Source organism: Gopherus evgoodei, chromosome 15 (genome assembly GCF_007399415.2).
Source record: "Gopherus evgoodei ecotype Sinaloan lineage chromosome 15, rGopEvg1_v1.p, whole genome shotgun sequence".
NCBI classification, from domain to species: domain Eukaryota; kingdom Metazoa; phylum Chordata; order Testudines; family Testudinidae; genus Gopherus; species Gopherus evgoodei.
Genome location: NC_044336.1, coordinates 7,404,577 through 7,429,150, shown reverse-complemented (window position 1 = coordinate 7,429,150; position 24,574 = coordinate 7,404,577). Strand labels below are relative to the sequence as shown.

The 24,574-nt window shown below is 51.8% G+C and overlaps 1 protein-coding gene across 6 annotated transcripts in view; it reads left to right on the top strand.

Annotated features, from left to right (window-relative positions):
* Positions 1 to 24,574, top strand: part of ARHGAP44 (Rho GTPase activating protein 44) — a 173,752-nt gene that overhangs the window by 136,553 nt on the left and 12,625 nt on the right. For 3 of the 6 annotated variants that reach the window (XM_030534518.1, XM_030534515.1, XM_030534517.1), the window contains exons 11-20: positions 4,524 to 4,635; positions 6,518 to 6,599; positions 8,938 to 9,018; positions 11,925 to 12,038; positions 14,572 to 14,663; positions 15,566 to 15,746; positions 17,518 to 17,535; positions 18,645 to 18,866; positions 21,683 to 22,126; positions 23,254 to 23,402. In XM_030534518.1, coding sequence (XP_030390378.1) covers positions 4,524 to 4,635; positions 6,518 to 6,599; positions 8,938 to 9,018; positions 11,925 to 12,038; positions 14,572 to 14,663; positions 15,566 to 15,746; positions 17,518 to 17,535; positions 18,645 to 18,866; positions 21,683 to 22,126; positions 23,254 to 23,402 — 1,495 coding nt within the window. The remainder of the gene's footprint in view (positions 1 to 4,523; positions 4,636 to 6,517; positions 6,600 to 8,937; positions 9,019 to 11,924; positions 12,039 to 14,571; positions 14,664 to 15,565; positions 15,747 to 17,517; positions 17,536 to 18,644; positions 18,867 to 21,682; positions 22,127 to 23,253; positions 23,403 to 24,574) is intronic. The other 3 variants (XM_030534516.1, XM_030534519.1, XM_030534520.1) reach the window with 3 other exon arrangements.

Genomic DNA, 24,574 nt, shown 5'->3' with positions numbered 1-24,574 from the left:
GTGAACAGAACCAAGGACCGGTTGGGGAAGTCCTTCCACTGGGAGGGGATGGGCAAGGATGTTGCCAAGTATGTCCGGTCTTGTGAGGTATGCCAAAGAGTGGGTAAGCCTCAAGACCAGGTCAAGGCCCCTCTCCAGCCACTCCCCATAATTGAGGTCCCATTTCAGCGAGTAGTTGTGGATATTCTGGGCCCTTTTCCAAAAAAGACGCCCAGAGGAAAGCAGTACGTACTGACTTTAGTGGACTTTGCTACCCGATGGCCAGAAGCAGTAGCTCTAGGCAACACCAGAGCTAACACTGTGTGCCTGGCACTAACAGACATCTTTGCCAGGGTAGGTTGGCCCTGTGACATCCTTACAGATTCAGGGTCTAATTTCCTGGCAGGGACCATGGAAAAACTGTGGGAAACTCATGGGGTGAATCACTTGGTTGCCACCCCGTACCACCATCAAACCAATGGCCTGGTGGAAAGGTTCAATGAAACTTTGGGGGCCATGATACGAAAATTCATCAACGAATTCTCCAATAATTGGGACCTAGTGTTGCAGCAGTTGCTGTTTGCCTACAGGGCTGTACCACATCCCAGTTTAGGATTTTCACCATTTCAACTTGTGTATGGTCACGAGGTTAAGGGGCCATTACAGTTGGTGAAGCAGCAATACCTCGATGATGTGGCCATTTTTTCAGACTCCTGGCCTGAACACCTACTCCACCTGGAAAAGGTCTTTCAGCGCATCAGGCAGGCAGGACTAACTGTTAAGGCCAAAAAGTGTCAAATAGGCCAAAACAAAGTGACTTACCTGGGGCACCAGGTGGGTCGAGGAACCATAAACCCCCTACAGGCCAAGGTGGATGCTATCCAAAAGTGGCCTGTCCCACGGTTCAAGAAGCAGGTCCAATCCTTCTTAGGCTTGGCCGGATACTACAGGCGATTTGTACCACACTACAGCCAAATCGCTGCCCCGTTGACCGACCTGACCGAAAAGACCCAGCCAAATGCCGTTAAGTGGACTGATGAGTGTCAAAAGGCCTTTACCCAGCTTAAGGCGATGCTCATGTCTCACCCTGTGCTCAGGGCCCCGGACTTTGACAAGCCATTCCTAGTAACCACGGATGCATCTGAGCGTGGTATAGGAGCAGTGCTCATGCAGGAAGCAACAGATCACAACTTCCATCCTGTCGTGTTTCTCAGCAAGAAACTGTCTCAGAGGGAAAGTCACTGGTCAGTCAGTGAAAAGGAATGCTATGCCATTGTGTACGCCCTGGAAAAGCTACGCCCATATGTTTGGGGACGGCGGTTCCAACTACAAACTGACCATGCTGCACTAAAGTGGCTTCATACTGCCAAGGGGAACAACAAGAAACTTCTTCGTTGGAGTTTAGCTCTCCAAGATTTTGATTTTGAAATTCAACACATCACAGGAGCTTCTAACAAAGTTGCTGATGCTCTCTCCCGTGACAGTTTCCCAGAATCCAGTAGTTAAAAAGTGTTCTTAAAATGTACAAGTCTGTTAGTTATATACTTAGGGGTATATGTAAAGGTGCATGTGTTGTATTAATCTGTTTATTTTCAAGTTCTAGAAGGAAATCGCCGCCAGTGAGCTTCCCCACTGTCTGCAATTTGGGGGGCGTGTCATAAACAGATAGCTAAGGGTTAATGTCTCTTTCACCTGAAGCACCTGACCAGAGGACCAATCAGGAAACCGGATTTTTTCAACTTTGGGTGGAGGGAATTTTGTGTCTGAGGTTTGTTTTCTGGCTGCCTGCTTCCTCTGAGCTTTGGAGAAGTAGTTCTGTTTTCTAATCTTTTGTTTCTAAGTGTAAGGACAAAGAGATCAGATAGTAAGTTATATGGTTTCTTTTCTTTGGTATTTGCATGAATATAAGTGCTGGAGTGCTTTGATTTGTATTCTTTTTGAATAAGGCTGTTTATTCAATATTCTTTTAAGCAATCGACCCTGTGTTGTGTCACCTTAATACAGAGAGAACATTTGTATGTATTTTTTCTTTCTTTTTATATAAAGCTTTCTTTTAAGACCTGTTGGAGTTTTTCTTTACTTCAGGGAATTTAAGTCTGTACTCACCAGGGAATTGGTGGGAGGAAGAAATCAGGGGAAATCTGTGTGCGTTGGATTTGCTAGCCTGATTTTGCATTCCCTCTGGGGAATAGGAAAGTCCTTTTTGTTTCCAGGACTGGAAACGGAGAGGGGGAGTCACTCTGTTTGGATTCACAGAGCTTGTGTCTGTGTATCTCTCCAGGAGCACCTGGAGGGGGGGAAGGGAAAAAGGATTATTTCCCTTTGTTGTGAGACTCAAGGGATTTGGGTCTTGGGGTCCCCAGGGAAGGGTTTTCAGGGGGACCAGAGTGCCCCAAAACACTCTAATTTTTTGGGTGGTGGCAGCAAGTACCAGGTCCAAGCTGGTAGCTAAGCTTGGAGGTTTTCATGTTAACCCCCATATTTTGGACGCTAAGGTCCAGATCTGGGAATAAGGTTATGATAACTGCCCAGAGATGTCTCACATATCCCCAGTGGTGCGCGGACCACGGTTCAGGACTCCCTGCTCTAGATGATAGTCAAAGTCAGAGAGAAGGTGGGTGAGATAATATCTTTCATTGGATAAACTTCTGTAGGTGAGAGAGATGCTACACAGAACTCTTCTTCACGTCTAGGAAAGGTCTTCCAGTTAACTACAAGGTGGAACAGATTGTTTAGCACAAGTAGTTAACTCATATTTTCAAAGACCTTTCAAGGTGAAGTGGCCCGTTAATCCCTCTGCAGTCATAGGACAAAAAGGGGGGTGGGTGGGTCACAGGTTGCTGTAATAAGCCATGAATCCATTGTCTTTATTAAGAGCATGATTTTTACTGTCTAGCAAAGATCCAGATTTAAGCTGCCAGGCTCGTCTTTTGAAGGTGTTGTGCAGGTTTCCTTTGAGGATGAGAACGGAGAGATCAGATATAGAATGAGCATTTGTGGAAAAGTGTTCGCCCACAGGGGGTAACAGGCTGTTTTTGTCTTTTACCATATTTCTGTGTGAGTTCATTTGAGAGCGTAGTGATGGGCTGGTTTCACCCCATAGTTATCGGGGCACTTAGTGCCCTGGACGAGGTACACCACCTGTTGTGATATGTGCATGTAGGACCCATAGCTCTTCAAAGATGTGGAGTGGGAGTCAAAATCAAACCTTCATGCTTTCTCCCATGCTGCCCTCTTGGTCAGGAGCCGCATTCCCCATTGACAAAGCTACCACCGTGGGAGCTCCTGAGTTATTAAGCAGCTCCCCTTTCCTGCTGCATTTAACCACAAACTTCCCTCCCTTCTCCCCTGCAAGCAGCTTCAGTGCCGCCCGCCCAACTTTTTCACCCTGATGTTTTTCACCCTTAAAATATGAGCTACCTCCCAGCTGCGCATCCCCTGGGGGCTGGCAGGCTCACCGCATGGTTGGGCACATGTGGGAGTGGGGTTTGTGGTAGGAGTGGCTCCTAGTTCACCCTGCCCCACCCTCTGCAGAATCCCATGTCTCTACACTGCCAGGTACTGACTCTCCTTGGGAAGCAGGGCACAGCAAAGAACTGGCAGGGAGCTGGCTTGGAGGGAGACGCGGAGAGTGGTCCCAGCAGCACTGGGATGTAAGTGGGGAGCATGAGGCTCTCAGCCCCCCGGGGTGGTACTTTTGTCCTGGCTTAGGACCTTCCCCAGGGGTGACAGCTCACATCTGCTTGACTTCCAGCTCAAACGGTGCCTCTTTTACCGGCTGTTACCTGGGATCTGAAACACCAGCTAAGCTGTCACTCCCTTTGGCACCATCACCATTAACAAAGATGCTGATGCTGCCGCTGGTCATGCAGGCGTCAGAACAGACACCCCCTCGCTCCCCCGTAACTGTCAGTGTAACTACTGGTCAGTGTGTGTAACAGGTCTCCATCTGCGCCTGATCCTGAGGGAATGCGAGTCAGCTAGAGACCCTGGCTCTTGATGTAGAGACTTTAGTGCCGGAGAGCCCTGGTGCTGGCCAAGATGGCAGCTGCTACATCGCCTTGCTGGGGCTACCAGGAGTACAAGCTTGTTTGCGTTGGCAAAGGGAGCAGGTGTGACTTGAAGTGGCCCAGGGCACAGATATGTGGAGTAACAAAGGGCTGTTCTGCAAAGACACTCCTCGCATCATGTCTAATCTGCCCAGTTCCATAGTTTCTAGGCCCCATGGGCCAGGCCCCCAGCTGGAATTGCTCCATAGATACTGATTTACACCAGCTGAGGATCTGACCCTACAACCCCACTTCAGTTCTGTGTGTAAGTCAGGTGAGCTACGGGGATACCCATGCTTCCTACGTCCGTGATTTCCTACTAAACCACATCCAACGTGACACCACTAGGTCAGAGCCTGACCCCTAGGTTGGATATTAAGCTGGCACCTAGGTCACTCTGGGGCTCGCGCCCTAGGGGCGCTGTGTTCTGCTGTTGCCATGATTTTAGGAGTTTCCTGCTGGGGCTGATGTCTCTCCTGTCTCCTTTGCCCGAAGGGTCTCTTCAGGGTGGCTCCTTCTGCATCCAAGTTAAAGAAGCTCAAGGCGGCTCTCGACTGCTGCGTGGTGGATGTGCAGGAATATTCAGCAGACCCCCATGCCATTGCAGGTAAAGGGCATTGCCACCTTGACTTTGGTAACAAGCTTATGTGCTACTCTAGAATGGAAACAATTTTGAAATGGGAGAACTACCCCTGAAACAGAAAACCCATTTCCCCCCAAGCTATATTACTGTCCCATGCAACTGTGCATATGTGATCTGCTGCTGTCATTTCTGGACAACAAGGAAAGAGACTGGGCCCCTCTGTCGGGGCCTCCCATAAGGGTTAAAACTCTGCCTGCTAGAAAGGAGTCATGAACAGCTTCTTTTGGTGTTTCGTTGTATAGTTTTTCGAGCAATCTATTCACTAGAGGAAAGTTGTTAACAGAATCTGAACTCTGTTGCCCTGTTCAGTTCTAAGCGTGAGGAGAAAATTAGAACTGTTGAGAAGCCTTATCAATCTGTTAACATCAAGTACTGATTTAACTCTAGACGTAGGTAGTGTAAAACAATTGTGTTCTGCTTTAACTGAATGAATGGACCAAATTGTGCTCTTATGCTCCTGTAAATTCTGGAATAACTATCCTGGAGCTGCATCCAATTTACAGCAATGCAGGAACAAATTTAGGTTCATTATCTCTTAACTTTAAAAGTATAACAAATGTATGAAAAACAAACTTTGAAGTATAAATATAACCATATTGGGCATTAGGGAGGGATGGAAACAAATGTGGATTTGTTTGATGCCAGTTTGGAAATAAAATGTGTCCTTTCTTAAACTCTAAATATATATAAGTAAATTATACCTACTAATGTCAGTGCTTCTAAATCTTCAATTTCCCCTGGAGACGTTCATCAAACTATTCTAGCGTCTCTATTTTCTGTGCTTGTCCTGGTCATTGCAGTTGAGGACGAAAAAATAGTTTTGATCAGAATCACTGATGAACCCCAGGGTTCAGACTTTCCCTGGTTTATTGTGATAAATGTTACATTTAAAAAAGTAACTCTAAATGTTAGGACACACATTGTGCTTATGCTATTTAGCCAAGTTACCGGTCATGCTAAAGCAACCCAAATGCAATTGTAATAACCATGAGACGCTCTGAAAACATGGCGATGAGTGTGGGATGGGTGGATCGATAATTAGATCATTTTTTATTCTTTTGTAATGGAGTTTCCAACCTGGTTGTTACAAATTCTGTCGGTGAATAAGAGGGTTTATTCACCGACAGAATTTGTAACAACCAGGTTGGAAATGAGGCCCGTTCCTTACTGGCCTGCTAAATATTGATTTGGTTTCGATAAAACTTTTTATTTGCGTCCCTCAGGGGCTTTGAGGCCAAGTTTTTCAGACACCTGGATGATATGGACTCCAAATTCCTATCAGTTTTAAGGAAACCTGGGCACTCGCATCCCATTTGCCACTTTTGAAAATGGCATAGGTCCATATGCTGAGATACCATGAAGTGTTGTGACAATGGCACATTTCCGCAGTGTTAAGATGATGTTCCTTTCTTGATCCGAGATGGTTTCCCTTCTCTTTCAAAAATTGATCTTGGGAGGTGCTGAGCACCCTGGGCAGCAGTAATCTCAGTCGCAGGGGAGGCTGTGCAGTGCTTTGCAGGATTTGTTCCTCAAGAAATGAGGGTCTGATCTCGCTCCCGTTGAAGCCAGGGAGTCCATTGTCACGGGGCAGAGCCCACAGAGAAAGCAACAAGAACAGGAGAAATGGCAAATGTTTGTCAAGATTATTAGGATGTTAATCGGTTTTCTTGGTTTTGGTTGAAATCATATTAGTGAGGCTGCTAGGCAGAACATACAGCTTGGCCTTTGTGCTTCATTGAAGGGGCTAAAGTCCCATGCCCAAGGACCAGCCAAGATCCTTACACTCCAACCTAGGAAAGCATCCTGCTTTGGTACTGACTGGCCAGTGTTCCCTTCTGTCTCCTAGGGGCGCTGAAGTCCTATCTCCGAGAGCTTCCAGAGCCTCTCATGACCTTTGAACTCTATGACGAATGGATTCAAGCTTCCAAGTGAGTCCCAAACGCATTTTCCTTTGTCCTTGGCTTCATGCACCTTCAACCTCTCATCTGTTCTCTGCCTCGGCTAATCCAGCTCCCCAGGGTTCATCCAGAGGCTGCTCAAGACAATCTGAAGCCCAGGGCAAAACATCAGTGTGCTGCCCCCTTGGCATGTCACAGACCAGTCTGTGGGAGTGTGAATTGCAGAGCACTCTAACTGTCCCGTGTAGACCCTCCTGGTGAAAACTGAAACGTACCTAATATGCATTTATAGAGTCTTGTTTGAAACAGGACAACATCAGCATGAGCTAGGTACCTTTAATTTCACCAGCATGGTCTGCAGAGGTCAGTTAGACTTAAGCACTATATGTTCGAGCTCACTGCAGTTCATACCTCTGTAGACCAGTCTGCAAAGCTGTGTAGCTTCTCCCAGAAATCTGCCTCTAGCTAAAGCAGCCCCGGGCTTCCTCTCATATCCCAGATGCCTCAGCAGTTTCAAATCACTGCTGATGTTTTCACCTTTGTCCCCCAAATGTGGAACCTTTCCCAAAATTGCCCCCAGCTCAAAGATGAGGACAGGCAAGATGGAGTCCTGCAGCAGCTTAAAGTGTCAGGGCTTTAGAGCTCGGCATTCGGTGTCCCGGGAGGGCTAGAAACAGGTGCTTTAACCCATTTGGAAGGTGAAATTCCTGCTGGGAGAGGCAGCATTTGTGTCTAGCTCTGGAAGGGCCAGCTGTCAGGCCTTAAAGTCGTCGCATTTTTGGGTAGAGAAGAGTTGTTCTTTAGAGGCTTATATGGATTCCCTCTGAATCCTATGTAGTGGGGCTGATGGTAATCTAGCTCTGCAGGGGGATGGATGTGAAAATATAGGTGAGGTCTCCATGGCTATGGAGCTGGTACCAGTGTGACTAAGGGATATGAAACTTCCAGAGGAAGGATAGTCTAGTGGCCAGGTACCAGCCTGAGGCTGGAACTGAACTTGGGTCTCCCCTGCTCTGCCACAGATTTCCTGTATGACCATGGGCTAGTCACTTAACCTCTCTGTATTCAGTTCCCCATCTAAGAGATGGAGATGACAGCACTGTTCTGCCTCAAACGGGAATACATCAAAGTTTGTGAGACGCTGAGTTCAGTAATGGTGACAGGATAAGCACCCAAGTGCTTGTCTACGTGGCAACCTTCTGCTTGCTGCTACTCGAAAGGGCAGCACATCAAACTGTTCTCCAGGCTTCGCATTGCACTCTTGCTGCATCCACACAGGACGTTACTGGGTGGCATGCTGGTGCACTGGAGATTGACCCCCTGCTTTGCCACACAGTAACTTGTCATGTGGACAAACCCTGAGGTAGCTATCTAGACCCTCCCCCTGGTGTGTCCACATAACTGGGGAGATGTGTCATGTATCAGAGATGGATTAAGGATAAATCAGGCCCAGATCAACAGAGGTATACAGTTTCCCTCCGTCCACTTCAGTCTCCATCTGTATACAGTTTCTGCAGTCTTGTCCTGGGGATTGCCTTGCAGCCGACCTCTGTTTTGTGTAGGGGATGGGAAGCAGGTCTTGAACTGAAAGCAAATTGCCCTGGAGCAAAGTGCCGGGGGAAGGGTTTAGTTCCCCTTGTTGAGGTGGTGCTGGTACCTGAGCCACTAGGAAAACCTGGCCTTCCCCAGCTTGAATTGGAACAGCTCAGAGCCAAGGCCCTGGTCATGCATGTAGCACCACTGCCTCTCTGAAGGACTCGCTCGCACTCAGCAAACATGCTCGCAAACTTGGTGCCTCCTCTAGAGACAGGGCTGAACTATGGTAGACGGTCAGGGCCTTGCGTTCATTTTTGGGCTGCTCTCTCCTTCCCCATCCGAAATGGGCATCTCTGTATTTGCAGCAAATGCAGAAATGCACCAGACTTGGGGATCTGACCAGTCAGCCTCTGTATTCATGCATTCCCTCCTGAGGAGGGGAGGAGCCTGGCTGAGTTGGTGGGCTGGAGGCATTCCAGCTACACTCGCAGTCTCTAATGGTACCATGCAGGCCTGGAGTTTCTCTCTAAGCACCCGAAATAAATAATAAAAGCAAGGCTGGGCTCAGGCACCAACATTCACACTCGCTATCTGCACTGGATGCCCCCAGCCTGGGGGGCGTTTAAATCTGGAGGGACTGGCTCAGACTGTTACAAAGACAAGAGCCACTTGCAAACTCGGGATCCCGGTTCAGATTTCAGCTGTGCCCCAGTTGTCAGGGCGTTCAGATCTGGGGCCTCATTTCTTCTCAACAGCTGAGCGCTCAGCGAAGCAAGCGGCTTGGCCGTGTGGCAAACTGACCAACTAATCCCAAACTTCGCTTCCTTCCTAGCATCCAGGACCAAGACAAGAGGCTGCAGGCCCTGTGGAATTCCTGCGAAAAACTGCCCAAGGCCAACTACGACAACATCAGGTGAGTGTGGGGGGCAGAGGGCTGTGTCTACATGCAGAGTTGCCAGTGATTTCACTTCAGGTGTGATTTTTAAACCAGTTTCATTAAACGGGTCCCAAAGGCTGAGTGGAGACTCTCACAGTGTGATTTAAACCAGCTTTATTTTGGTTTAGCTTAAGTCAGTTAATAAGAGCATCCCATGCCCACTGGCGAGCCTGTGATCTGGGTCCCCCTCTGTGCCCAGTCCTCAGAGGATATGAGTCTATTACAGCCTCAGGAAGGGAGCTTTAGTTCAGCATGTAGAAGCTTGTGCTTTTAGCTCTGAAGGTCACCAGCTCACTCCACGGGGTGCAGGCTGTCACGGAGTCACAGGGCGATGCTCTGGAACTGCTCCCCACCAAGCCAGTCAGGACTTTGGGGAGCCTCCTCTCCCTTGGAGCAGACTTGTTCAGGGCAAGAAGCTCACACGTCTTCACCTCCTGGGTCTCTCCTTGGAGCATTCAGCATCCTCTGCCCCTCCGTGCGCTTCCCACAGCGAGCCTGCCCCAGCGGGGTCCTGGGGAAGCCACAGGGTCCTGCACCCCCACTTTGCAGTCAGACGTGACTCAGCCAGCCAGTAAAACAGAGGTTTATTCGATGACAGGAACAGGGTCTAAAACAGAGCTTGTAGATACACGAACCGGACCCCTCAGCTGGGTCCATTCTGGGGGGCAGTGAGCCAGACCCCCCACGTCTGCACTTCACTCCTCGACCCCAGCCAGCTCCAGACTAACCACCTCCCCCCACCCCTCCTCTCTGCTCTGTTCCTTTCCCGGGCCAGGAGGTCACCTGACCTCTTTGTCTCCAGCACCTTCAGCTGGCACCTTTGCAGGGGAGGGGCCCAGGCCATCAGTTGCTAGGAGACAGAGGGTCAGGCATTTAGGTGCACTGGCCCTTTGCTCTGCCAGATACTTAAGAACTGCCATGGGGACACTGAGGCACCAACACAGTACTCAGAGAAAACATTAAGAACATTCCTAGTTCATCACACAGGCCAAGCTGGCGGCTGTCGCCCATCCACATCACCGTTCGCACTGTTGTAGCTAATTGTTCTGAAAACCAACATCAGTTAAACTGGTGACACTTTTTTGGGTAGACAAGGCCTTAGTGGCAGGATGGAGGCTTTTCCCTCCTCAGACGCCTGCCTAATGCCCACTAATGTCAGTGGGATCTCTGCATGCTTAGCGATGCAGGCCCGACCCTGCAGGCGGCTGAGCTCTCACCTCCCCTTGAAGTTGGGGCTTTCAGCACCTGCCCTAGCGAGCACGGCTGCAGTAGGCAGGCAGCCTGTCTGGTCCCCAGGGGTTCTGTTCCAGGCCCTGTGCTCTCAGGTGCTGAGGGAGGGGGAGCTGTATGTTGTTGGGAGTGGGGCTCATGTAAAGTTGGCCATGTAGGTCAGAGCCTGAACCCTCCCAGAGCGGGCTCAGGGCTCATGTCCTGCCACATCCCAGTAATGAGCACGAAGGTCCGTGGCGGGGGAGGATCGTATGTTCCGCTCTTCGCCCTGGCCCCCTCATCCAGCCTGCTTGTGAACTGAACTTAGTCATGGTGGAAAAGCACCAAACTCACTTTCCATGGGAGGATGGCAGGCAGTTTGCCACTGTGGGGCCTAGCTCCAACCTGCCCCCCTCTCACCTTTCCTGGCCTGTGGGAGAAGGAGGATGGGCAGTGGAGCCCAATCTCTCAGTCCGCCCAGGATCATAATGCCAGGGCCTCCTTCACCCAGCTCTCCTGCGCTGGCCACAGCCCCTGCACTTCGGGCCACTTGCCGTCTAATACTGGTTGAGCCCTCCTCTCCTAGTACCCACGGAGCTAGCGGCACATGCGGGGGTCAGACCAGCTCCGCAGGCCCAAGCAGCCCTTTGCAGGTCACAGGGGCACCAGGACTGGGGACACCTGCCACAAAGCGAGAGAGGCCCCTTCTCTCCCGTGCTGTAAGATATTTCACCGGGGATTCCAGGGAGTCTGGCACCCAACTCCCATTGGATTTCAATAGGCTTTGGGCACCTAACTCCCTTAGGCCCCTTTGAGAATCCCTGCCTTACTGTACACTAGGAGATACAGTGAGTAATGAGGAAAACCCTGTAAACTGGAGCTCCAGGCAGTTGTTGGGCCAGGGCAAGGTGACTGTTGACTGTAGACATGTCCATACCCTTGACACAGGAATTTGCATTCCCTCCTGTGAGCCACCATCCTGTGAATCTGCCAGCCTTTGGGGCATGTTGCACCATGCCAGTTACCCAGGCTTGGGGGAAGGGCACTTCCAGAGGCTTGCTGTCTGGGCAGGGTGGGTTTATCGGACTCTAGGATTTAGCGGTTAGCCCCCGAATGGGATAGGATTTCCTGCTTGATTTCATTTGTGTTACCAAGTGCTGAGACCCCTGGCGTGATCTGATCGTCGCCCTTTACAGTCTTAGCAATGAAAATCAATCAGGCTTTGTGGCTAACCACAGCACTGTCTCCCAGCCTTACACAAGGGAACTGGTGGTGGTTAGAGAGGGAGGCTGGGAGCTGGGACCCTGGATTCTCTCCCCAGCTCTGCCCCAGACTCAAGGGATGACCTGGGGCAAGTCACAGCTGGATTGTGAAGCATTCTTCATGTCTGAGAGCCGTTTTGAGCCTCTCAGAAGGAGGACGCTGGATGGTAGGCAGTGCAAGGATGTTGATCTCAGGGTGGTGTGCGGCACTCGCTGGAGTATTGACCTGGAAGCTGCCTTAAAAGAGAGAGGCTGAGGTGCCTGGGGCTTGGGGAAAAACCTGTATTCAGTGCGTGACTTCGCTGAGAATGTCGGGTGCAGAGGAAAGCAGTTGTGGGGAACATGCGCTCCAGCCCACAGGCCCAGGTGACACTTCAGCCTCACCCTCTGCCTTTTGATTGCCTCTGCCAGGTACCTGATCAAATTCCTAGCAAAGCTGACGGAATACCAGGATGCTAACAAAATGACACCGAGCAACGTGGCGATAGTGCTGGGCCCCAACCTCCTCTGGCCTCAAGCAGAAGGGTAAGTGGAATCCACTGGTGCGTGCGTGTGTGTAATAGGGTCCCCTCAGTGCCCAATCCACGGGGATACGTGTCTGTTACAGCCGCTGCTAGGGACCCTTGACATTTTAGCTCAAGCTGTAGCAACTCAGGCTTTTGGCTCTGGCGGTCCCCAGTTCAGTCCCCAGCGTGTTGGCTGAGATGGTGGTTGTCACACAAGTACTGGGGAAAGCAGGATAGAGCAGTTCCTGGGGGTGAGCGAGACGGGTGAACTGGTGGTTACTGCTTCTGTTGCTGTTCTCCTTCAGCCCCATCAGCTCCTTAGCGGAGCATCCACAATTCCTGCTGAAGTCAGTGGGAGCTGTGGGCTCTCAGCACATCTGGAAATCAGGCCACTTAGGTAGGGTGTGTTTTTAAAATGCTTTCTCTAAACTTCCCTAGGACCATAGATGAAAACACATCCCCTGCCCCATAGAGCTTAACAGTCTAAAGACAAGACATGCTAACGTGAGGCATGAGAGGCCATTCCAGCCGAGGGAGAGTGAATGGGGAGAGTTAATGCTGAGAAGGAAGGAAGCATGGGTTGGATGAAGGGATGGGTTTCCAAGGGTGAGGAGAGGAGTGGGTTCTGGGCCTGTGAGGACAAGCAGACTGCCCCATGTGTCGGGGGCAGCATGGACCGAAGCAGAAGTAGGGAGGTGAAAGGAGAGAAATGGAAGGAGCAGAACCACAGTTACTGTGTCAATCGATCCCTGAAAGTTATTCCATCTCTTTTGAGGTGGAAGATCGTATAGACATGAGAACATCGTCGTAATGGGTGAGTTAAGGCCTCGACTTGTCACAGGACTGGGTTAAGTTTCTAACCATTGGCTACCTGGCTGATATGCCTGATGTTACCCTATTTACTGTCCGATGTTGGGCAACTCTGCCCTATGAACGCTACAGCAGCACAGTTGCAGCCTGCAGCTGTGTTGCTCTCCAGTGCCAGAGTGTCGCTGCTTCCGTCAGTGTCATTAATCCACCTCCCCAAGAGGCAATTCTTCTGTCGACCATGCCAGTCTACAACTTGGGTTAGGTCAGCTTAACCATGGCGCTCACGGTGCAGCTAGGTCGATCCACATTTTAAGAGTAGGCCAGGGCTCAGTGTCCATTCTGAAGGTCCTCTTCCCAGCCTGGAAGTGAAAGTGACCAACTGTCTGGGCACTATTGGGAGCATTTCCCCATGCCTTTCTGGGGCTCACTGAGAGTGGTGGGGTGCACCCACAACAGAAAGCAGCTGCTGTGCTACTAAACAGAGCATGTGGGGCACATTCAAGTCCTCAGAATGCAGCTGTGGGCTCCTCGCTGGAGCACAGCAGCTGTGGAGTTGCCAAACCTGGAGGCACGTCTGGGTAAAAGGCAGCAGCAGGGCTGGCAAACGGGCCATGCCCCCTGACATCAGAGGTCAGTGGAAGGCTAATACACAACAGCAGCCCAGAAGCCATGGGGTCAGGCAAGCATCCAACCGTCTCTTCTTTTGTGTTGGCCTAAATCATTCTTTATGGTTAAATCAAGACACTGGAGGCTTAATTACAGTCCCTGCTTCCAAGGGCAGCAGGATAGGGAAGCCGCTGTGCACTCTGTTCTTGGAGATGCCTTGATCATGGTAGAACCACATGAGCCCGTATCCCTGGCTGCTGTGTGCTCGGTTGCTCCTGGAGCATGGCCTTGCAGCTTTGGAGCTAATAGTGCCCACAGAAAAGAAAGTGATGCCATAAACGAACACGCAGTTGGGTTCAGGCTCCTTTAATAACATGATCCATAAGCTAGCCACTGTTCTTGCCATGATGGCAATGTCCCTATGCTGTGGCTAATGTCCTGCTGCATAGAATTACCCCGTGGGCCAAAGTGTCATGTTGGTAAAAATGTAGGACACTAGTAGGGAATGATGGACCAGGTTCTCAGCTGCGAATAGAAGCAATACAGTGGAGCTCTGCTGATCTACGCCAGCTGAGGATCCATCCCAGAAACAACACAGTCATTAGAAAGCACTTGAGACATGATGTGTTCCTTTAAAAGCATCCAGCGCCTGACAGAAGCGCTTTATATTAGCAAGGTAAAGGGAGGGTATCAAGATGAGAGAGGGGAGGCAATGGGTTAGTGCGTTCCCAGGCTGCCCCTCTGGGCATTTGTACACCTGACATTCATCACCATTATTGTTCTCTGCTGAGAACTGGAAAAGCCAGGGGGTGCGGGGGAAGAAGAGCTGCAGGGCAGAACTGAGGGGCATGGGCAGAGCTGTGGGTGAGCCCATGGCTAGAACAGCAGGTGACTGCAGGGCAGAACTGAGGGGCATGGGCAGAGCTGTGGAAGGGCGCAGGTCTGTAATACAAGGTTGGTTGGAGGGTCCCACTGGACTAGCAAGGGAATTGCCAGTCAGGACTATGGTGTATTAGCAGAGCTGCATTAGAAGAGCAGGGGGACCACGTCAGACCTGGCACATGTTGGCTTCAATCAATGCTATTAACCACCCAGCCATCGCCGGTGCTGAGTTGCTGTCCTCCCGTGTGTTGCAGAAACATCACGGAGATGATGACGACGGTGTCTCTGCAGATCGTGGGGATCATCGAGCCCCTCATCCAGCACGCCGACTGGTTCTTCCCTGGAGGTAGGCCGTGTGTCTCCCGCCGGGCGCTGCGTGCTTGCGCAGGTGTCGTCGTTGAGAGGGAGCATAATCGAGCCGGCCCGCCAGCACTGGGCCTGAGGGGAGTGGAGGCAGGGGACACAAGCAGCCATTCCACAAACCAGCTTGGAGGCCTGTGAATGGGAAAAGGCCTTGATGTTCTCCATCCACTTTCTGGTGACCAGGCACTGATGCCACAAAACCCGCTTCGGCCACTGGCACTGCTGGGCAGAGGGGTCAGAAGCTGGGTGGGGCGGGCCCTGCAGCTGGCCTTCTCTCACCCTGGGGTAATGCTGGGGTCTTGCAGACAGCCGTGCACTGTCACTGCGCCCGGTCCACTCTGTAATTTGGGCTGCGCGGCCGCCAGGCCTGCACCTGCCCCAGCTCCACCCTCCAACTCCACAGCTCTGGTGGCTGAGGAGGGGACTCTCCCTGCTTGGCTCCACAAGCCTCCCTGTGCTGTGTGGCCCCGGAAAGCCAAGTTACCTCAGACTGAATCCGGGACAAATCACAAGGCGGCTTCACTCCAGCCCAGCCCCCAATGAGATGCATCCATGGAGCTAGAGCTCCTCCAGCCCTCTCCAGCCGTCTCTCCCCTCCAGCTCCTTACCTGATGGGTTATAGTCCCTATCCCTCGTGGAGTCAGTGGCTGGCTGCCCACAAGCCTCGTCCATGTTCCCCTGGGGCTCTCTGGTGCCGCTGGCAGTGGGAAGGGTTCTGTGTCCATACAGAGCCTGGCACAATGGGTCCTGGCCCATGGCCGTGCTCCTAGGCACGATGCAGACTAGAAATAACAGCAATAATCCCTCGCTACCCAGAGCTCTCCCTTGTCTGGATGCGAGGAGATGCCCCCGCACAACACTGTGCTATCTTACTTCCCCGACCAGACATTGAATTCAATGTGACTGGGAACTACGGCAGCCCCATGCACGTCAACCACAATGCCAACTACAGCTCCATGCCCTCCCCTGACATGGACCACTCGGACCGCAAGCAGCATGACCAGGCCCGGCGCCCCCTCAGTGTGGCCACGGACAACATGATGCTGGAGTTTTACAAAAAGGATGGGTAGGGCCTCTTCGCTTCGTTGCCGGGGTTTGGTTTTGGTGTAAGTCCGTTACGGTTGTGTGAGCCAGAGGAGACCGTGCCTGGCACAGCCTTGGCTGGGAGATCTGCTTGGGACAGGGGCCCAAGGGCATCGTATCATGTAACCTCCACACTGGTGAGCTTAGATGCCTTGCTGCCTTGTCCCTCCCACCCTCCCCTGCTCCTGACCCCTCCGCCCTCTCCGATCAGCTGCCTTTGAGCTATTTTAGATGGGAGAAGAGCCATTTCCCCTCCCCCACCCCTACCCACCCCCCCAGTCTGAGGTAAGTCATGTTGGACACACAAGCTCCACCCAGAGACCAAGGGTTGGGGAAGGAGTCTCTGGCGAGCCAGCTAAATGGACAGTGCGCCCAAGCCCTCGTCCTGCAAGGAGCTGGCTTGCAGGCACCGGAGCAAGAACAGAGGGTGTCCAGAGGGAAGCAGGCCTGCCATGAATTGTTAGGATGTTATGCACTGATGTGCAAACCCTAGAGAAACACCGAATCCATGCCTCAAAGGGCCCCTAGCCCCCTCAGGCCGTCCTGGTGACACTGAGACCACGTGTCTGGCCTGAGGGAATCACTGCGGGCTCAGGTTTGGGAAGGAGATGGGCATTGCCCCTGGGGGTTTGGGAATAGTGAATACTAAGTAAATGTCAGGGCCACCCCCTGAAGCTATGGGTCTGTACATGGACCTCCCCGGTAGGTCTCCAGGGGCTATCACGGTGTGAATGTTCCATGATGGGGATTCTTTGCACTTGATCATATCTAAGCACTTCCTAACAATTAATTAATTCTTACATTCTTCAGTGAGGATGGGCAAGTGTTTTACTCCCCCTCCACCCCCCTTACAGAAGAATGAATGACACAAAGTCAGTTGGGCCATGGTCACATGTCAAGTCAGTGACAGAGCTGGGAAGAGATCCCAGGAGTCCTGACTCCTCCCCCAAATCTCTCAGTGTAGCCACTAGCAAGCCACCATCCCAGCTTTAGCATATCTGGTGAGGGAAACAGCCCAGTTGTGTGACAGCTGAATAGGCCAGCTCCGTTGGCATGCATCTCAGTCCCTCTGCAAATCTCTGGGCAACGTTTGCATTTCCCTGTGCACACGGTGCAGCGCAAGCCCAGGAGAGTGAGTGGAATTGGAGCAGAAAGGGCACGCATGCGGAATCAGATTGGGAATATGGCCCAGAACCCTCAAGGAGCGAGATGGAGGCTGGTGAATGTGCACAAGGGGCTGCCCGTTGGAGTTGTGAGTTAGCAGCAGCCATACCTGACAGCCAGGCTGTTGCCTGCCTGGATGACAGCAGCCTACGTGTCAGGATTCTCCACCGCCACAGGCAGTCTGGGATCCCTAAATCTCAGCTCTCCAGGCCCCGCAGTGTGCAGGGTCTCGCCCACCAGAGACGAAAATCAAACCTGAAACATCTTAAAGAACAACTCCTCTCCCTCCCTCCCCACTTGCACACAGCCCCATCTCCTTCCCGCACACATTGCACTTACCAAAAGTTCCCATCCACTGAGCAAAATCGACTTGTGTTTGCAGAATCCTCTGAAGTTTCTTCCAGGGCCACCTTTCCTATTGACAATCTGTTTGTCCTCCTCCTGCTGTGACCTGGATTCAAAGACCTGTCCTCCTTACAGTGTTACCTTGGCCCTCTAAACTCCTTTACAAACAACAGTCGCTTTACCCAATGGAAGCTTTTAGCCTTAGTTTCTTTTACACTAATACTTGTATGTTTCTGTCCATGCAGCCTTAGGAAAATCCAAAGGTACGGTATCCTCTAGTAGCCACTGGACACTTTTCAGGCCTCCTGTGTTCTGAACACCAAGCCAGAGCTGTTCCAATAGGCAGTGAGGTTAGAGCCTTTGCTGCTGAGCAAGCCAAAATGCTGGGTTTTTTTTTGACATTTAGTGATGTCAGGGAGGCAAATTCTGAGCTGGTTTCTCCCCTGGTGGATCGGTTTGATGGGGTGTAAGCCCATACCCAGTTTGGTCCAATCAGTGCAATTGCCTCAAAAGAACATTGCACTTTCATAACTTTGGGGAAAAACAAGGGCTCACTTCCTCTCTTGGAGTAATTCAACAGGAAGCTTCTCCAGCTGGGAGGAATGCAACAGCGTCACTACCAGAATGCTCTCCCATTCATTTTGGCTTCTAATGGCTCACTCAAGTTTGTGGCTGTTTGGAAAGACCTCACAGCAGGGTGGCCATTTCCCGCTGCCACCTTTGTAGGTGAAAACTTTTGCCACACCCTACAACAGTGCTGCTTGCACAGCTGTCTCACCTCCCCAAAGGTTGTGATGGGCCACAGCAGCTTCTGAGCAAAACAAACAAGATCTAAGGCGAGTTGTTACTTTGGTAGCAATCTCTCTTCTGGTGACACTATTGCTCTCTGCAGGGTTGGGAGGGGGCCTGAGCCAATAGCCAAACCCTAACTTTGATCCTAACCAATGGAGCCTCTGGGCAATGCCACTGACAATGAAGGCGTGTTTAGAGCCTATCTACAAAGTTCTTCCGGGACAGTCCTGACCCTCTACAACCCCTGCTGTCCTGCAAGTTGAATTCCACCGAAGAACAGTGGGTTCCCTGGTATAAGAGGAGTTTTTAAAGGGCCAGAACTGGATCTCATCCGAAACAGGTTAGGCCAATCCTCTACTGAGGGACCTGCACCAGTCTTATGTCCCAGTGTTTCACGAGTAGCCGGTGGGCTGCACTGGCACTCTCTGGAAGGAAGGCTGCCAGGATCTGAATAAGCTTTACTGAACTGGATGTAGTGAAATGTTTTTTCTCCCCTGTTGCTGCTATCTGTGCTTTATTTCTTTGCTCTGAACCTTACTTCCGAGATGGTAAGGGAATGTCTTTTTGTTCCCCCCCTCAGCATGGGCGTCAGGGTGATGGACACATCTTGGGTGGCCCGCAGAGGCACCACCGTAGTTCGAAAAGCGTCCTCCACCCCGCCTGCCATGCAGCCCCCTGCGCCACCTTCCGATCTCGCTGCTACTCCTCAGTCACCAATTCCTGAGCAATCTCTTGATATTTCAGCTACTCCCTCCCCTACTCCAACTAGCTTCGGCTTCCAGCCAGGAGCCGAACGGACAAGGTAAGTCCGGGTGGCAGCGACTGCTGCTGCTGCTGCTGCTTTACATGGCCTTTGTAAACATGCTTAGCTTCTGCTCACCTGCATGTGCCCTTTTGATTTCATGCTTCTGCTTTCTGGTGTGTGTGAATCCAGGCACAAAATAATCCCAGATGGTGACTGCCCAGCAAACAGGAAAATCCCCGAGCAGCGTTGGGGAAAGCGGTGCTGGAAAATGCCATTTCTAGACTGGCTGGAAAGACAGATGTTTTTGCAATAGCAGAGAATGGGTGTGCAGGGCAAATCCTCCTTTATCCATGCTGCAAATCTTAGTAAGATTCTGTGCTCGCAGTGCATGCACCTCGCCCACAGAGGGCGCTGTGCAGAGATGCTAGGAGTCCCCTTTGGAACACTCCCATGGCCGAGAGAGCAGGAGACAGGCTCCAGGTTATCATGTTGCTTCAGGTAGTGCTAAGTGTTGGGGCTACCTAGCTGGCTGTTTCATTGACCTTGCCTTTCATTTTTCTCAGACCTTCCTGACATTCCCGCTGGTCTCTCACAAATGGGCTCTCCTTGGCCAGACTAATCACCCATGTCTCCCCATTCCACTGGCTGGAAGGAAGATGATGGAGGCACTCCTTTTGGGGTCTGTTAGACTGTGGGCCAAGCACAAGCACACTCTAAATTACACCAGTAACTTGTGCTTTTCTAGCCGTTGCCCCCCATCTCCCCTTTGCACACTTGGGTGCAGATTGTGCGCCTGGAAAAAAGCTGGGTGACTGTGGTGCATGAGCAAATTTTGCAGCCAGTTTCAGAACCTCCTTTGCAAATGTGCCTAGCCCTGAAATGTCATTCCCCGAGCCCATTCCTTACGAGAACCCTCCCCATGGGAGGATGAACGTTCACTTCCAGTGCCTTTCTCAGAAGGCCATGGATTTATTTTGTGTTGGTGGATTCACACGCTGCTTCCTGGCAGGCAGCTGGAAAACAAGAGAGGCTGTCAGGTGCAATTACCCATGTGCGCAGGGAGTGGGGCCGATGTGACTCCTTCGTTCTTCCGATCTGTGCTTCCGTCGTAGCCGTGCTTCCTGCAAGTATGGAAGTTAGCTTCTCATGTGCTGCATGTCAGGTGGCTTCCCAGCGCCCTGCCAGCTCAGCATATGTGCCAGAGAGATTTGTGATGAGCCCTGGATATTAGGTAGAGAGCACACACAAACCCCATCCTTTAACATGAGCCACCCTGACTCCGTGGCTGAAAGCACAAAAAAATCAACTGTCCTTGTGCAGATGCTCATGTACTCCAGGCCTGGATTTTGCTCTGATTTCTGTGCACCTGTTGACAGCATTTCTCCCCGATCAGTTATTTGGTACGTTATTTAACACTTACACGTGAAGGGCCAGAGCCTGATCTCCATTACACCTATCTAAATCTGGAGCAGCCTTGTTCACTGCAGTGGAGTTACTCTGGATGTACACTGCTGTAACAGAGACGAGAGTTTGCCACAGCTCGCTCATTACCTCCTCTCATTGTGTCGAATAGCCGCGACTCACAAGCCCCACGTCCCCCAGTTCCACCATCTGCGTTCACCTGTCTTGGGTCACAGCGTATCTCCCAGCTGGTACATTGCACCCGATCCTGTCATCATCTGAATGTGTTCGTTTTCTTATTCCTGAGCCTGCTTAGACACCTTTCTCACATGTCAGTGTCCTTTCTGCCTCACTTTATGCAGATGTTACAGCATTAGCCTCAGTTCCCAGGACTATGTAAGTTTATTCCCTCCCCTCACTGAGAGCCAGCCTCTGCAGGAGGCACACGGAGGGCACTTCCATCCCAGTGGGTGGGAGATCTTGCTGTGTGCTCTCTCCATTTCCATCACATCCTGCCTCCCTCCTGACGCCCTTTCGTTATAGACTGGCGTTGTGCTACAAGGAGATCAAATGGGGGATGTGGATCCAGGGGCCAGGTGGAGGGCGAGGAGCAGGGCTGAGAAGCAGACCCCTATAATATAAAAGACATGCAATGTCATTAGAAAATGTTCCATTCTCTCCCCCCCCCCCGCCTCCCCCTCCCCCCCGGCGGAGGGCTCTCCCTCACCTGGCGAATGCATGGCCAGGAGTTTGGAAAGGGGTTTTAGGTGTCAACCTTCAGGGCGTCACCACTGCAGACCCTTTGACACTTGCCTGGCCTTGCATTTTGGCACAGTGCCCTGTTATTCTGCCTATACTCTCTGGCTTGGGCCCTCTCTCTGCCACTCCTGCCTTGCCGTTCTCTAGATCAGTGGCTCCTAGCCCCAGGCAGTGCCCTTGGTGCTTCAGGCTTTGTGACTGGCACCCTGGGCCACCCTTCCCTCCTGTTATGATGCCCCACAGAGCTATGCCCTCGTGAAGCACCTCGGCCCACCTCCCATTCAGCTGTGAGCACTCTGGCCTTCTGTGGCCCTCAGGTGGCTTGTGTGGCAGAGCCCCTAAGGCCACAGGAGGTTGACGGCAGGCACAGGTTGCAGTCTTAGGGCCAGACTCTGGTTTCCACTTCCCCAGAGTAAAGCCAGAGACTCTGCGGGTTTCAGTGACGCGATGAGTCCATTGACCCGTGTGAGCGAGCTCAGACCCCAGCCCCATGCCATCACCCCGGGAGGCTGGGATCCACTGCTCTGCCGCCCGCACCCCCAGTGCCACCCTCCCCACCTCCCACCCCCGCGGCAGGCTCTGGGCTCAGTGTTTTTCTTGTTGTTGTTACTCCTCTTTGCTTCTCTGCCAGCCTCGCCCTCTGGGTTGGTTTCTCCCTGTACCAACACTTCTGCTCTTGTTTTTGTCTGTCTGTCTGTTTGGACATTTTGCAGCACGGATGATGTGTCGTCTAGTTGGTTGGACTCCTGTTACCACTACCCTTCCCCTGAGGACGACAGGCCCCACCCTTACCCTTGCTATCAGCACCTCCGCCATTACCACCCCCAGGCTCGGCCCGAGGCCCCCTCACCACCCTACCGGTGGTCAGGGCACAGCCAAACTCTGCCTCCCCGCTCCTCCTCCTCCTCCTCCTCCTCCTCTCCCAGCCCTCAGCTGCTTGACATTAATTCGAACCCGAAGCCGTGTTTCCTTCACCTCCCCAAGCAGAGCTCCCTCACCGAATCGCATGCTCTCGAAACTAATCTCTTCATCCCCTCCATCAAACCCCCACTTGTCTTAGCCAAACCAGACCCACCTGGCGCTCCCTACCCCTCCCTTATGTCAGCCTCTCCCCCCTGGGTCGGCTGCGCCAGCGACAGAGGAGCCAGCCTGACTAGGTAAATACCTGTGTGTTTGAGGGTGAAAGGGTTCAGAGCCGTCGGCTCACCGTGCACCGCGGTGACAGCCACCGCTGGGGACAGGCCCTGTGGCCCAGGCCGAGCCTTCTTGCCCCCGGAAGCTGCCTTTGCATGGGTCGGCACTGGGAAGCTCGTGAAGGGGGCGGACGGAGCGCTCTGCCAGGCGCTGCGACCTTCCCGTCGTATCCCAGGGAGCAGGGGTGCAGGGCCAGCCCTTCTCCCACCCGTGACAGAGCTACAAAGCAAGGAATCAGAGTGAAATGAGCGTCACAGACCAGGTTGATTCAGAGCAGCTCCCTTGACCCAGCGGTGCCCTCGTGAGCTGGTGGAGTTAGCTGCCTCTGCAGTGCAGGCTGTGAATGGCTGCTGCCCGGCCCAGCCGACTTGCCATTGCTCACCCAAGGAATCCTGATGAGCCATTACATCGCTTGCTGTGCTGCCTTGTCCAAAGGGTCTTTGCTGCTGGGTGGCCTGGACCCCTCTGTCCAATTCTTGGCCATTGCAAGTGAACGGCATAGCTGGGGATTAAGAAATGGACTTGGGGAGGAAGCTTTAAAAAACAAAACAAAACCTAAACCAGTCCCCATGACAGGTTCTTAGATGCATTGACTCCAGGACCAGCAGAGTCCTTTGGGATCAGCTTCTCCCGCCTCCGGTATCACATAGGCCAGAGAACTGCCCCAAATAATTTCTAGAGCACTTCTTAGCAAACAGAGCTCCCTCTGGAGGAGGAGCCGTTTGGGGGGCAGGGAAGGGGTCTTGTTCTGCTCTGTCTCTGCTGTACGCCATGCAACTAGGAGGGCTGCAGCATCACTTCATGCTCTCATTGTGCTCTGCCTGCTTGAAAAGACGTATGCACATCTTGAGTCCAGTGTGTAGCGCATCTCCAGAAGCAGCTTCTGTCAGGCAAAGAATCAGGAGGGGGGTTGGCTTTGGCAGTGCAAATGCCTGCTCTTAGCGAGGCCTGCATGCCAGAGAACAGGCCAGAGTGCGAGGGGCGTAAGCCAAGTGACCCTGGGCTGTGGGGCAGAGGGAGGTCCATGGGTTGGCTTCAAAACAAAGGGACTTACATGTTTTCCTACGTGTTCCTGTTTGTTTCTTTGCAGTACTTTAAAAACCAAGGAGCTGTCGCCCGTGTCTGGGCAGAAAGGCAGCCCAAGCTCCAGTCACGTGTCCCCATGTGGGAGCATGCAGCAGGTGGCCAGTCCCACTCAGCAGCTGTCCACGGAGCAAAGCCCTCACACACTACGCAAAGGTATTTGTGCCTTCCCAGGGCAGGCTAATGTAACCAGTGCAAGGTGATGAGTGTAATAAAGTAGTAAGCCTTGTGAACACTCAGCCAGGTGTGAGTCGTGCTCTCTAGCACAGCATTCTGAATGTGCATGGGTGCAGATTGTCCGTCGGGGCCATTACCAACTCAGGGATTTGAAGGTATGTTTTCTTGGTGCCTGAGAAGGTGGGTTTTCATGTGCCTGGATCTCCATGCTGTCCAGCTCACAGAAGGACTAATCGCATGACCATCTGGTATTTGCATGGACCGTGCTTGCCTCGTGCTGGATTTCTTCCAGTGATGGCCCTGCATGGAGGTGAGGAATGCCAGCTGTCCGGTAGAAGCCTGTCATGGCATTCTTTCTCAAATCTGAACCTGAGTTCAGGAATGAGATACTAGCATGAATTTCCCTAAGCTTAATTACCAGCTTAGATCTGATAGGCTGCCACCACCCAAAAATATAGTGTTTTTGGGCACTCTGACCTCCCCAACCTTCCCTGGGGACCCCAAGAACCCAGATCCCTTGAGTTCTTAAAACAAGGAGAAATAAACCATTCCCCCCCACCTTTCCCCCTCTCAGAATTTCCCTCCCTGGGCTATCCCGAGAGATACTGATCTAACCTTTAAATCACCATACAGAGAAGCATCTCCCTTCCCTTCCACAAAGAGGCAAACAAATTCAAGGAAAACAAAGAGAGATTCTATCTCTCCCCCTCCCGTCTCCCCCCCCACCCGTCCTGGTGAGTTATCCCAATCCCCTGGAATAACACAAGGGAAACAAGGAAGAAAAAAACAATCAGGTTCTCTTAAAAAAAAAATCTTTTAATGAAAGGAAAAAGTAAAGAATTATCTCTGTAACTTCAAGATGTAAATATACAGGGTCCTATAGCTTACAGATACCGGAAGGAGACTTCCCCCCAGTACCAATACAAATCAAAATATTCCCAGCAACTACACATATAAAAGTTAACCAGCCAGATCCACAACTGCAAATAGTGTAAAACAATTAAAAAGCCTAAACCACCTGTTTTACTTACTATATGAAAAGAAACTTAGAGAGCCTGTAGTAATGTCTGGTCTCTCTCAGACCCTCTGAGAGAAGAACAAAGGACAAAGAACTCACACCCAAACTTAAAAGTATCTTGTCTTCTGATTGG